At 30.5% G+C, this 13,460-nt stretch overlaps 2 protein-coding genes across 5 annotated transcripts; one reads left to right on the top strand and one right to left on the bottom strand.

The window, feature by feature from the left end:
* Positions 1-505: 505 nt before the first annotated feature.
* LOC130803803 (uncharacterized) lies at positions 506-1,575 on the bottom strand. Its single transcript, XM_057668005.1, has 2 exons — positions 1,462-1,575; positions 506-1,372 (listed from the first exon to the last, which is right to left on the bottom strand). The coding sequence occupies exons 1-2, from the start codon at positions 1,573-1,575 to the stop codon at positions 506-508; spliced, it is 981 nt and encodes a 326-aa protein (XP_057523988.1).
* Positions 1,576-1,786: 211 nt separating this feature from the next.
* On the top strand, positions 1,787-5,323 carry LOC130804310 (rRNA (cytosine-C(5))-methyltransferase NOP2C). Of its 4 annotated transcripts, XM_057668700.1 has the most exons (3): positions 1,787-2,040; positions 2,612-2,728; positions 3,423-5,323. In XM_057668700.1, the coding sequence occupies exons 2-3, from the start codon at positions 2,691-2,693 to the stop codon at positions 5,065-5,067; spliced, it is 1,683 nt and encodes a 560-aa protein (XP_057524683.1). In that variant the 5' UTR covers positions 1,787-2,040; positions 2,612-2,690; the 3' UTR covers positions 5,068-5,323. The 4 variants fall into 4 exon arrangements, with proteins under 4 accessions (XP_057524683.1, XP_057524681.1, XP_057524684.1 ...); XM_057668698.1 differs by lacking the exon at positions 2,612-2,728 and having other exon boundaries at positions 1,788-2,040; XM_057668701.1 differs by lacking the exon at positions 2,612-2,728 and having other exon boundaries at positions 1,789-2,040; positions 3,419-5,323.
* Positions 5,324-13,460: the final 8,137 nt, after the last annotated feature.

Consider the following 13,460-nt stretch of genomic DNA (forward strand, 5'->3'; position numbering starts at 1 on the left):
AGCCCAGTTAATTGTTGGCCCCTTTATGACTGGATATTTAATCTTACAATCGGTTAAGAGACTTTAAATTGTATATTCATTCCAAATGAGGTTTTTATCCTATCTAGTGGGCTAAAATCTTTAAGGACACTTATATGTGAAAGAGAATATTAAACTATTTATTATTATCCATATACTAGATAGATACCCGTGCCATTGCACGGTTTACCTAATTTATATATATTATAATAAATTCATGCGTACAAACATTGTATGAATCAAGATATAAATAATAACATATTAAAATATTATTATATATAGTTATATATATAAATTAAATGTAACAAATGGTTTTCTCAAATACATTGTTAAATAAATAAAAAAAATGAACATTTCAATTAAAAGTTCATATATTAATCATAAATTACTAAATGACGATATAAAATTTCAACATTGTAGCTAAATATTTTGCACTACATTTTTAATAGCTTTTATCAGTATTTTATTTAAATGAAGTACGAAATTATTACACTATAAATTTTGAGACACTTCTTACATTATGAGTTGACGTACAAATATTGTTATCTTTGTCACATATTAAGACCTTAAGTCCTTTGCTACTTGTAACTCTAGATACTGCAACGTGTAGTTGACCATGACTGAATACAGGTTTTGGTAGAAATAATCCAACGTGTTTCAAAGATTGTCCTTGACTTTTATTGGTAGTCATTGCAAAACAGAGAAACAAAGGAAATTGCCTTTTTTGTAGACGAACTGGAATAAAAACATTGTCTCCTTTTCTACATCCTGACAAAATTGTCGCCTCAATAATGTGATGACCTAACTGATTTACGATTAAACGTTTACCATTACATAAGCCAGCTGTTTGATCAATGTTTCTTAGCAGCATCACAAGTGATCCAATTTTCAATCTAATCTCATGATTTGGTACACCAGAACAATTAATGGTGTTCAAGAACTCGACTGAAATAGCATCATTGTAACTACCAACATTGCCATTTGATTTATCGATGCTATCAGAACTAAGATAAACTTTCTCATCACCTGTCATTATAGAAGGGATATACTCATTAACTTTTGAGACGATTTCATTAGTAGGCGCTAATATAGCTCTCTCTTCCAAAAAAGTAGTATCCCATAAATTATCAAGTAAATTCGGATATGTACTTTGAACAATTGCTCCAATGGGACATGCTACATCCTTGATTAGAATATCATCTGGAATATCTATAGTAGCTTTTCCATCATTAGTTCCTCCAAGTCTTCCATCACCTACCTTGAGGATCCAATCAGAAAACTCTCTTATCTTATCAATGTCACCTAATTGATTTTGTAGCCTCTTGTTCTTTGTTAGCCTCAACACTTTACAATACTGCCAAATATAAGAAGAGTTTATGGATGCAAAAACAATATCTTAGCGTGTACCTTTGGGAACCACTGATAATGTCTGTTGAAAATCACCTCCAAACACGATAACTTTTCCTCCAAATGGAAAATCTGATGGTAATCCTCCTGGCCCACGCATGCATCACGCATACTTTTGTCAAGAGCTTCAAAACAATGTTTGCTCACCATTGGGGCTTCATCCTATATGATTAACTTTGTCCTTTCTAACAATGCCGTTAAATCGCTACCTGGTTGAATACCTCTACACATAGAATCTTGAGTTATACTCAATGGTATCCCGAACCTAGAGTGAACAGTTCTTCCCATCAGAAGGAGAAGTAATACATTGCCACTTAAAGCAACAGGAAGCACAATGTCACCTTTGGAACAAATGGATGCACATAATGTCCTCCACATGAGGAAAAGTTTGTCATTCGTGTTAACCGGTGGTCCCCTTCTCTCAACCTACCTAAAAATAAAAAATAAAAAATAAAAATCTAGTCTCTATACTCCGAGCCTCCACTCCTAATGCGGCTGCATTCAACTGTTGAAGGTTAAAGTACCGCCGCCTTAAACCAAGTAAATTGGTATCCATGTTATGCAGTCTCGCCCAATCGCAGCTCATAGTCGCGGCATTCTAATCTCACTTTCCAGGTTACGTACTTTACTTATCCTTTTCTACCTCCCATTAAATTTCTCTGTAACTGTTTCTGGTGATTTTTTGATTGTTAATTCATTCTATGTTGTTAAATTTGATGGGTGTCTTGAATAATGATCAAATGAATCCTCAGAGTTAATGGGTCATTTTAATTCAGCAATTAGATTTCAAGGTTTTATTTTGTGTTTGTGCTTTTGGGTTTTGATTGATGTTGCAGCTTATGGTTTAATTTTATTTGTTGAAAACCTAGAACTAGTAGCTAAAGATGAAGATCTTCTTAAAGGATGATGATAATATGGGTTCATTTTTTGTTGATTATGTTGAAAATTTGAAGTAATATGCAAACCCCATTTGAGTAGTGTCTGTGTTTGATTCTTAAAGGATAAATGTGTTGCTATGTTCATTGATTAATTGGTAAAGTTTTAAACTTAACAGTATTTAGTTTTCTTGAATAATAATTTGTTTGATTAATCTGTTGTATTACAATGTATTTGAGTTCATATAATAAACACTGCTAACATGCTAAAAATGTAAGAAATTTCTGAGAGACTATTGAAATCTTTGTAGTGATCTGAAGATTGAAGGGTGAGGGAAAGAACCGAAGGTCTCACTGATAACGAGTGTTGAGATTGTTTAAATACTCGGAATGAAATTCATGAAGCCGCCTTGCGAAAATAAAATTTCGTAAGATACATCTGTAGTTTTGCCTCTCAGAGCATAGTTTGAATCTTCATTGTGTATCTTGTGATTTCTAGATACCTAATGTATCTTCTTTTATGTGCCCAACTTCAAACGATACGTTTGATTTGAAGTTGAATCCTGGCAGTTTGGCATTGTGATTGATATTGCCCAATCTTAGATTTGTTTATGCTGTTGATTGACATATCGTGATGGGATTATGGCTTTGTCATTGTTGTATAAGTTGTGCTTCTATGCTTATGTTATCTCTGTTTCTCCTGTGTACTTGCTCTAGGTAGCTATAGGGGGTGTTTGGCTATTGGCTGTTAACTGTTGCTTGTTGGCTTTTTTAAGTTGGCTTGTTTGACTAGCTGGAATTATTGGTTGTTTTTGTTGACTTTTAAGTTAGCTGGAAAAGCTAGCTGTTTGTGGAGATGTTTGATAAATTTGAGTATCTGTTGGTTTTTTATTAGAGAAAAATGGGCTGATAAGCCAAAAACTAACCAAAAAAGCTAACTGGAGTAACTTTTTTATTTTGGCTTAAAAGCCAACTTTTCATTTACTTTAAAAGCTATTTACTAAACACTTTTTTTGGCTGTTTGACCGACCAATAAGCCAAAAGCCTACCAAAAAGCTAAGAACCAAACACCCCATAAGGTTTTTGTACAAAAAGAGTTAACACCTTTGTTTTACTAGGCAGGCGCCTACAACAGCTTCAGAAAGGCTTCCAAACATTAGGCATAGAACCCTTTACTGTAATGGATTCATCAGAGCGTTATTGCTATGAACCAACTCTTCATTGGAATCCTCAGGTCGAAGAATACTTCGTCAAGGCATATGGGGCTGAACATTTTCGTAGTATCTCTAAAGCCCTTACTCGGCCTTCTTGTTACTCTTGTATACGTGTTAACATCCTGAAGACAACGAGCGATGCGGTCATTGAGAAGCTGTTGGCAATGCAACATGGAGCAGACGGCAGATCCATAGACAAGGATCTCATACACAAGTGCCCAATACCTGGGCTAGACTATGTTGTCTTTGTCCGAGGCTCAGGACCTCACAAAATTGAGTATAACTATGCTCCTCAACAGCCCTTTAAGGAAGTTATTGTAAGCCGCAAATGTGCTGAGTCTGTTCTTCGAGGTGCTCAGGTTTATGTCCCTGGTGTTTTAGCATGTAGCGGTCATGTTGAAAAAGGAGATCGTGTTGCCGTTTCTGTTGCCATCGAGCAACCCCAGCCTGACGGTAAATGGAGCACTGGAATAACACGCGGGATTGTCCTCCGAGGCTCGGAGACAGATCCTCAATATATTCAGCGAATGGGCCTGTATATTGGCCAAGGAACTACAATGCTATCTAGGGCTGGGATTTTCCGAGCATTGGAAGGTGTTGCTGTTTCTATGAGTAATACAGTTTTTGATCTTCCTTCTTTTAACAATGTGCTCGAGGGCGAGATTTTTCTCCAGAACCTTCCTAGTATCGTCGCTGCTCATGCCCTAGATCCTCAGAGAGGTGAACGGGTTTTGGACATGTGCGCGGCTCCTGGTGGTAAAACGACAGCCATTGCTATGCTTATGAGAGATGAAGGCGAGGTGGTTGCTGCAGATCGGTCACACAACAAGGTCATCGATGTTCAAAATTTGGCTGACGAGATGGGTTTAAAGTCGATAGTTACATACAAGTTAGATGCTTTGAAGTCTGTTGCTAAAAATATAATCGACTCGACTGAAGATATTTCAACTTCCAAGTCTTCTATTGTTGAAGAAAAGCTGAACAATGATATCTCACATGGTAATGGACAAATACCCATCGACACATGTAACAGTAAGACTAAACAAAGAACCAAAAACGGGCCAGGAAAGAACCATTTCAATGGTGGTAGAGTTGAAAAATCCAAAGGATTTGCTCCGAATAGTTTTGATAGAGTTCTCCTTGACGCCCCCTGTTCCGCTCTTGGATTAAGACCTCGTTTATTTGCTGGCGAGGAAACCTTAGAATCTTTGAGGAATCATGGGAAATACCAAAGGAGGATGTTTGATCAAGCAGTGCAACTAGTTCGTCCTGGAGGAGTTCTCGTATATTCGACATGTACAATAAATCCCGGTGAAAATGAGGCTGTCGTGCGCTATGCTCTTGATACATACAAGTTTCTCTCGCTTGCACCCCAACACCCGAAAGTAGGTGGCTCGGGCCTGCTTGGTCGATGTGACTTATCTGATGGGTATGTTGAGGAATGGTTAAGACCCGGGGAAGAGGAACTTGTGCAGAGGTTTGATCCGTCTTCATCCGACACAATCGGGTTTTTTATCGCCAAGTTCAATGTCGGCTGTAAAGACACGAGTTAGAATCTTTCCGCGATTTTTCCTGGAAAGAAAATCAAGATACCATGAACAGGTAGATTACTGAATCTTAGTGGTTTTAGTTTCTAACTTGCAATGCTTTTGGATATTGAACAATTTAGACATAATTCTTGTTGGGTTATCAATTATCATATTGATTTGTTGGTAACAGTTCATAACGGGCAGAGTACCAAATTATGTTCTTTGTAGGAAAGAACTCGACTCATAATTTTCTTAATGATAATCTCTGACATAATTTAAACTTGTGTAATTAGAAGGGTTTGCAATTGCTTGAAGGTTTAGTTGGGTTGATATTTTTGACATAATTTTGAACTTGTGTATTAAAATCATAGACTCATAAATCATCATTCATATCTCCTCCCAATTTCTTTCATGTATAAACACTTAGCATTAAAAATAGCAAAAATTCTTAATCAATCACCGTGATTTGTAAATCACCACAAAAAGATAAATAATGATAACAAAATAAATAAAACAAAAAAAAAAAATAAATAAAAATAACAAAACTTTCACCCTATTAAATCCTACCACATAAGGGTGATTTGTTAATCTCACAAATAACCGTTATTTACTAAAACTTTTTCCAAAAATAGAGAGAATTATAATTTATGCATTCCGAGTTTAGTTATATTTATCCATCGGATAAACTATCTACTACTAACAGATATCAAGAAATAGTAAAGTCCAACTCCCTACTAAGAATTATATCTTATTTGTCTATAAGTAGCAGATAATTTGCCCACCAGAAATAATAAGTGTTTTCATATATTCTTCAATTCAAATATCCTTAATGGATTTCATCAATAATTAAGACTTTACCTCACAAAGTTGACTAAAAACAAATGTAATTAATTATCCAAGGCTATTAAAAAAATAAAATACCTTATCAGAATATTTCATTTCACACTTCTAATGAGAAGTGTTGTTTATGAGAAGTGTTGTTTAAAGTACATTATTGACTAATTGTACATTCACAATTTTGCAAGTCAAAGTGACCGTGTGTGCTCAACTTCAAAATTCTAAATCATGATTATGTATCAATAACTCCGGTTTTTTTTTTTCAACCAGCTCAATATATTTGTCAGATTATTTATATATAGTGTTATATATAATTAAAAACTATTAAAATTTAATATTATGAAAATATGTGATAAAATGAAAGAAAAAATCTCACATGACATTGTTTTTTGTTGTATAATAGTCGTAATATGTAAAATATCATAGAATGACTAAAGTTAAGTTTCTAAGAAAAGGAAGTAAATGTAATTAACGGTAGTATAAAAATACTCACCTGTTTCACTTATTTTACAAGTTTTAAGTTAAAAAATTTTCACATTGAAATATTCTTAATTGAGTGGGACAGGGAAATATTAATACTCTTTTGCGTAAAATTTTTACTCAATAATCTATCTAATTATCTTAAAAAAACCCGATTTCTATCCATTGAAATAAGAACAAATAAAATTAGTCTATCAAAATTAAATTTATAAATCTACTATTAATGGATTATCAAAATAATATGACTAATGACTTTAACTCATAAACTTGAATATTAAGAGAGATACAGAGAGAAAGGAACGTTTTGGAGTAATACTCTATTTTAATTTTTGTTATAAAAATTGTGACATATTATTATTATCACGTAAAGTTAAAATTATAATATTGATTTTGTGTACCAATAATTTTTATTGGAAACACCTTGTAAATTACTTTTAAATTTACTGATATTATAACTTCTGGCTAAAACGGTTCACCAGAGTTTTTTTTTGACATTAATGCACTTTCATTACTTCACCTAATATGCTTTGACTAATAAGGCTAGTTTTGTTTTATTCGATTTTATATATTTCATGTTTGGTCAAAGAAACATGATTTTATAAATCACAAATTCTCAAATTAAATTAAGATACTTATTTTTTAAATCGGACAACATATATACTTTGTTTGTGTGAATATTTAATTTGGAGAACACGAAAATAAACATTTATTTTAAAACGTGGAGAATATATAAATTATCAATTTACCATGCACATCCACATAAAAATTACTTTTAAATAATTATGCATATTAGGATATCAAATGAATGTGACTTATTATTTCCTCGATGTTTTTTTCTATTTATTTTTTTCAGATCCCAACATAAATTTAAAAATTAAATTATTTTAAATAAATTTTTTTAAAAATTATAAAAAAATATTTTTGAAAAATAAGTATTAAATTGAATCTATTAATTAAATTTTACATGAAGTTTTTTTATATAGAGTTTAGAGTAGAAAAAAAAACAAAAGAAGTATTTAAAATATCTAATTGTAAAATCAAATTCTACCAAAAATGAGAATTGCATATATATATGAACATGAACTTGACAGATGAATAGATATTGTTTGGTACCGTGCCACATCAAAACCCAACGTAGATAATCCACCAACTCATTGTGTTGATTAAATAAGAATGAAAGAGACCGATTAATTCTACTACTGCACCTTATAACTTAAATATATTAGTTTGTTTGAATCATATAATATTTTCTCATATAGATAGAAGGCAGACCTTTCACGGTGCTTTAACCCCATCTTAATGTATTTGCCCCTACTTTTTAGGAGTAATTTCAATTATTAAAGTTTTCAATATTTCCTGCCTTGATTTTCAAATCGAAAAATTTACGACAGTTTAATAAATGTGATTTTAGTCTTCTATTTTTATTGTGCATAATATCTTAATGTCTCATTCACAAGTCTATGTGTTTCTCATCACTCTCTGACTCACACTCTTTAAATTTAAAGTTAGTTTACGATATTTTTTGTGTACTAAATTCATATAAGATTAATTTAATCATAAGGAAAGAGAATAATTTAGGTTTTGTTTGATAGTTGAATAAATTTTTAAGAACTGTGTCAACCTAAATTATTGAAGTCATGGCATATAATCATTTTTGAGTTTGAAATATTTAGCATATGAAAAAGGGTTTAACTATTCAATTGAAATACTCTCATTGTCTCATGAAATGCCCCATTGAAAGTAATATTTTATGAAAAAAATAAGAAAAATACATAATCAGTTAAACGTGTGGATCAAAATTAAAGAATATTTAAGTATGACTAAAAATAAAAATAAAGTAAATTTAATGGGATAGTTTAAAAAAAAAGTGAGGCAAATTTCTTAAAACAGACAAATAATATTAAATTTCAATTATGATATTTTATGAGTTTAGATTATAAGCGAAAATAATATATGTACGTCTTTGATTTGCATTTTTCTTGTAGATTAAATATATAGATGGCATCTAATGATCCAAAAATACCAACAATCAGTGATTAACTATATATTTGTGATAAAAGTCAAAGAGAATGATGAATGTTAAAACTTTAGTTTATTTCTTAATTTTTAAGCTCTATAGAATTATTGTATATTAAAAATAATATAATGTCGTCATTAGTAAAAATTGAGGAAACTAATTTTAATATAAAGAAAAAGTTGAGGAACAACATAATCTATATAGGCAATTACTAGAATTAATTAGTAGAATACCATATCTCATTTTTCTAAACAAACTAAAAACATAAAATAACTACTCTCCCATGTTTCTTAATTTTAAATTTCTTAATTTAAAAATTAATAACTAGAAAGAAATTGAAAATAATATAATGTCATCATCAGTACATAAAAAGTGGAATTGGATATTTTTGTTTTGGTAAAATTAATCTCAAAAAAATATTTATCATGATAATCGACAATTAACTCAAAAATTGAATAAAACAAATTAAAAAAAGAATTAGCAAACTCAATTACAAAAACATTAAATATTGATCAAGAAGCAATTCTTGAGTCAAACCCAGAATCATTCAAAATATTAAACATTTGACAGGTCTACCAACTACACATCTCATCAAGCATGGAAAAAAAATTATACTTAAAAAGATATTATTTGTACACAGCATAGTATGTTGATTTGTCGGATCGTTTATATCAAGATTTATACACAACTAAAAAATTATAAAAATTTAAAAGTATGAGAATATTCGACGAAACAAATAAAACAATTTTATTATTATTATATTTTTTCTCGTATAATAACTGTAATATATAAAATATTATAGAATAATAAATAATGCACAGATTAATTTGGATGTAAGTAAAAAGAAGTACTAAGTATATTCATGTTAAAATCCAGCTATACCTACTGCTATATATACACATTCATGTAATAATACACAAAATTTGTATACACATAAATAATTATATAATACTAATAATACAATCGATTATCCAAGGTTGTATAAATTGAAAATTAGTATAATGTGAAGTGAATCATGACTTAAACATGGTAGAATTTAAATTTTGTCTCAATATAAAAGTGATTGAACTAAAACAAAAATTAAAGACAAAGAATCAAAAAAAATTTCTTACAATATTATCCCATCTCATATTTACATGAACACTATCAAGTGTCAATCCTAAAACAATTGATGATTATTACTCTTTGAGCTAATCATTAATTTCAAAAAATTACTCTTGTCAGACATTTTTTTTACATTCTCAAAACAAATAACTCATATGCTGATAATTGTATTAATTGAGTTATATATTCAGCCTATGTATAAAGAGTGTCTAAAGGTGAAACTATCACACGTGTTAAAAAGGCAGTTCAATGCACAAAAGCTAATCATTGATCTTATTAATGCCTGTGCTAGGAGCTGAAGGTGGCGAGTTCGAACCTTTAGGAAGCATACTAAAGAACAATGATGATGACCTATTCTTTACCGGCGGAACCAGCTTTCCGGCAGCCTTTAAAGTGTTTTGTTCCGAAACACCGTCGGAATTTTTACAATTAAGCAAGTGTCTTGCAGAAGAAGTACTTGACATGATCAAAAGAGAAATAGTAAAGAATACAACCCATTTTAAGACCTTGTTTTTGCATAAATTTGACATATTTTCGAGACTCAGAGAGGTTGCCCTTGTGGGTTTTCGACTTTGTTTATGAGGAAAGGAAGATGTAATTTTAAAATATTGTTGTAGATTTGGTGTACAGAATGAAGATAAAGAGATGAAATGGGGAAGGGTTAAAGACGGGTTTAATATGAAGGAATATAAGGTAGTGTGGTTTGGTAAAGGGAAACAAGTGGGGGTTTTTAGATTGAAATTGTCAAACTATACTTCCCTTTAGAATTTGCTCCATTTTATAATTTTTTTTGAAATAATTTGTGAATCAGAGTCTTAAAGTTTAACATTTTTACAAATTATAGTTTTAATATTTATTTTTTGCTAATTATAATTATTAAAGTATTAAAGTTTATAGGATCAGACAAAAAATATAGAACTCTAATCACTTAACCTATAATCCAGACTACTTAAATGGTTGGGATTCTGTATTTTGATCTAAATCGGTAAATTTTGATACGTTGGTGGCTGTAATTTGTAAAAAATATACATTAAGGATGTAATGGGAAAAAGTGCTAAACATTAAAGTTGTAATAGGAAATTATTTATACATTGGTGGCTGTAATTTGTAAAAAATAAACATTAAGAATGTAATTAGAAAAAATGCTAAACTTTAAAGTTGTAATAGGAAATTATTTAAATTTTTGATAAAAAAAATATTTAATATGTACAAAACTCTAAAAGATAGAGTAGTATTATAAAGGAGAAGGTGTTCAAAGGAAGGAAAATCATAGAAAAAATCCGCAAATTTCACGGGGCACGCGCCAGTCACGCGCCTATAGTTTGACTAGTATGAGTATAATAAGAATCCATATGTGATCTTGAGTCGACTTTCCTATCACTCCTTTTTGTTTTGCTATTTTTTTTTTGTTTTGATGTATTACTTTAGTGACTTTTTAGTCATGCATGTATTTAGTTGGTTTTTAGCTTTTGGTATTTTGATTGGTTAAATTGTTCAAAAATTAATTTTTAAGCTAAAAATTAAGAAATAGTCTAAGTAAATAATGGTAATTTATAATATTATCAAAAAAAATTAATAGGGTGGTGCTATTAAGATTTAATATATCTTTTTTTGTTTTATTTACTTTATTGGTATTTATTTTTTTCTTTTGTGATGATTAACTAATAACGGTGATTCATTAGGAATTTTTGAAAGATTAAAGGATAATATAAATAGTTTTTTTATTTTTGGACAGAAAAATTTCATTGAACCAACCAAGACATACATCGCAGAAAACAAAGGGCCAACCAACTCTTTTATAGTACATTAGTGTGAAAATGGAGCCCACCTTCTAGGAAGGGTTGAACCATCTCACTCTTCATGTGCATAAAGAGAGAAAAACACCTCAAAAGAAAAGCAAAACAGTACAAGCTCAAAATCTAAAAAGCTCTGAAAACCAACTTTGGCAGCTCTCCAAAGGATAGAGGCTGACAAGTCGAATCCTCACATTATGGATGATCCTCCTGATGACAACATCAATACTACTCATGTGAAGTTGCCACACAGCTTCATTCCGAGTTCTCCAAATCATATAAGAGAGGCTACAAAGACAGGTAAGAATCAACGATCTTCTATCTCTAGATCCCTTCCACTTCTGAATGGCAAGCTGATGTAGATTGTTAGAAAAACGAACTTTAAGCCAATCCTATAACCTGTGCAAACAAAGCATACTAAATGGACATTGAAAATACAAATGCTCAATAGATTCGGGGAAGGTATTGCACATAGGGCAAATATTGGTGGTTAACACTCCCATCGTGACAAGTTTATCCCTCGTTCTGAGCTTCCCACACATGATAAGCCATAGTATAAAACGTGCCCTAGGGATGGAAGCTCTGTTCCACACAAACTTGTCCCATTTGACTTGAGGGGTTAAGTTAAGAACATGCTTGTACACCTTACTAATTTGATATTTTTCTTTAGGCATCCAAATACGAAGCTTGTCTTTAACAGCACATATTTTCTTCAAAGACAAATAGCTTTTTTATTGTCTTTTGGTTTTTACCAATAATTTTTTTTTAAAAAATATTTCCATGATAATTAACTTAAATAGTTAGCTTATCGACTTATCCAAAAGTCAATATTACCAGCTAGTCAAACAAGTTAATAGAATAGGCCAACAAGTAATAACTACTCGTTAAACACGTTCAATATATAAAAATTTTTTATCAGGATTCTCATCTACAAACACTTATTATGTATCTTTATTTCATTTCATTTTCTTACCTTTTTCTTATATTACTCGATAATAACAATTAAAAAAAAAACAAAGACAATAATACTATATAACAATTAACAAGACTTTATGGGAAATGGGATTTGGTAGCTAGGAAATCGTTACATGAATGTCATCAAATAGTCACATACTATTGTGACTTTCCCACTTAATTTTACATTCTTACTAGCCATTGGGGCATGTTTGGGGCTAATAAATAAGGTTGTCATTGTCTTAAGGGATACAACATACCAATGTTTATCTTTCATACTAGTATTGTCATTTTCATGTGTATTTGTTGTTTGAACAATGTTTCTACCAAGTATTTCTTAAATAAAGTCCAAAAATTTGGAAGTGTTCAATAAAAATGATAAAATGATATTGCCGGCCATTTCGCAATTGATGGGTAACTTCACAATAAATGAGGGATATTAAAGTTTTTAATGAGTTAAGACGTATTTTTTAATTCATGTATAAAGCGTATTTTTCGATGAGACTGTCATATAGAACAATTTATGTTTAGCTATATACTATAAATTAATTGTAATTACTCACTCTCTACTACTAAATATGTACGAATTTCAATTTAAAATTGTCTTTATGTCCTAGTATTATATGTCAAATGTCAAAGTACTTTTTAAAATTTTAACTTTTTTTTTTAAAAAAAAAGGAGAAATTATGAATATGTTTTCATAACAAAAGGGGAAATAATTAGTTAGTATATGAATCACTCCTATAATTAGCTTGATAAACACTTCACATCATCTTCAATCAATTTCTACCAAATATTTTAAGGGTACAACTAAATGAAAAGCATATTGATCATATATCCTTAATAAAAAGTTACAAAGGCAATAGTCTAACTATCATAATTTCGTAGATGTTTCTCTCCATGTTATCTAAATTACAATTATTGATAGTGTTTCTTTCTCACATGTTTCAATGGCTGCTATATGTTAAGAATAATATTTATATATATTCTTTAACACTAGATAGGATAGCACATTAGCACATATGTAAGGAATGAATCCATTAATAATATTATACTCCTTCCGTCCCATTGAATTTGAATCATTTTTTATTTTGATTTGTGTCACTTAATTTGTATCATTTCTATTTTGGACAATGGCCCATCACTTTCTTTAAAACTCATCCATACATTTTAACTCTCTTTTAATTTTATCCACACAATTCATTCTCTCTCTTCATTTATTACCACCAGAG

The sequence above is a fragment of the Amaranthus tricolor genome, chromosome 17, assembly GCF_026212465.1.
Source record: "Amaranthus tricolor cultivar Red isolate AtriRed21 chromosome 17, ASM2621246v1, whole genome shotgun sequence".
Taxonomy (NCBI): Eukaryota; Viridiplantae; Streptophyta; class Magnoliopsida; order Caryophyllales; family Amaranthaceae; genus Amaranthus; species Amaranthus tricolor.

Coding starts and splice junctions, on each gene's coding strand:
- LOC130803803 (XM_057668005.1), bottom strand. CDS start 1,575: ATGGTGAGCAAACATTGTTTTGAAGCTCTTGACAAAAGTATGCGTGAT. Junction 1,373..1,461: donor AAAAGTTATCGTGTTTGGAG/GTGATTTTCAAC, acceptor TATATTTGGCAG/TATTGTAAAGTGTTGAGGCT.
- LOC130804310 (XM_057668698.1), top strand. CDS start 1,985: ATGCAGTCTCGCCCAATCGCAGCTCATAGTCGCGGCATTCTAATCTCA. Junction 2,041..3,422: donor ATTCTAATCTCACTTTCCAG/GTTACGTACTTT, acceptor TTTACTAGGCAG/GCGCCTACAACAGCTTCAGA.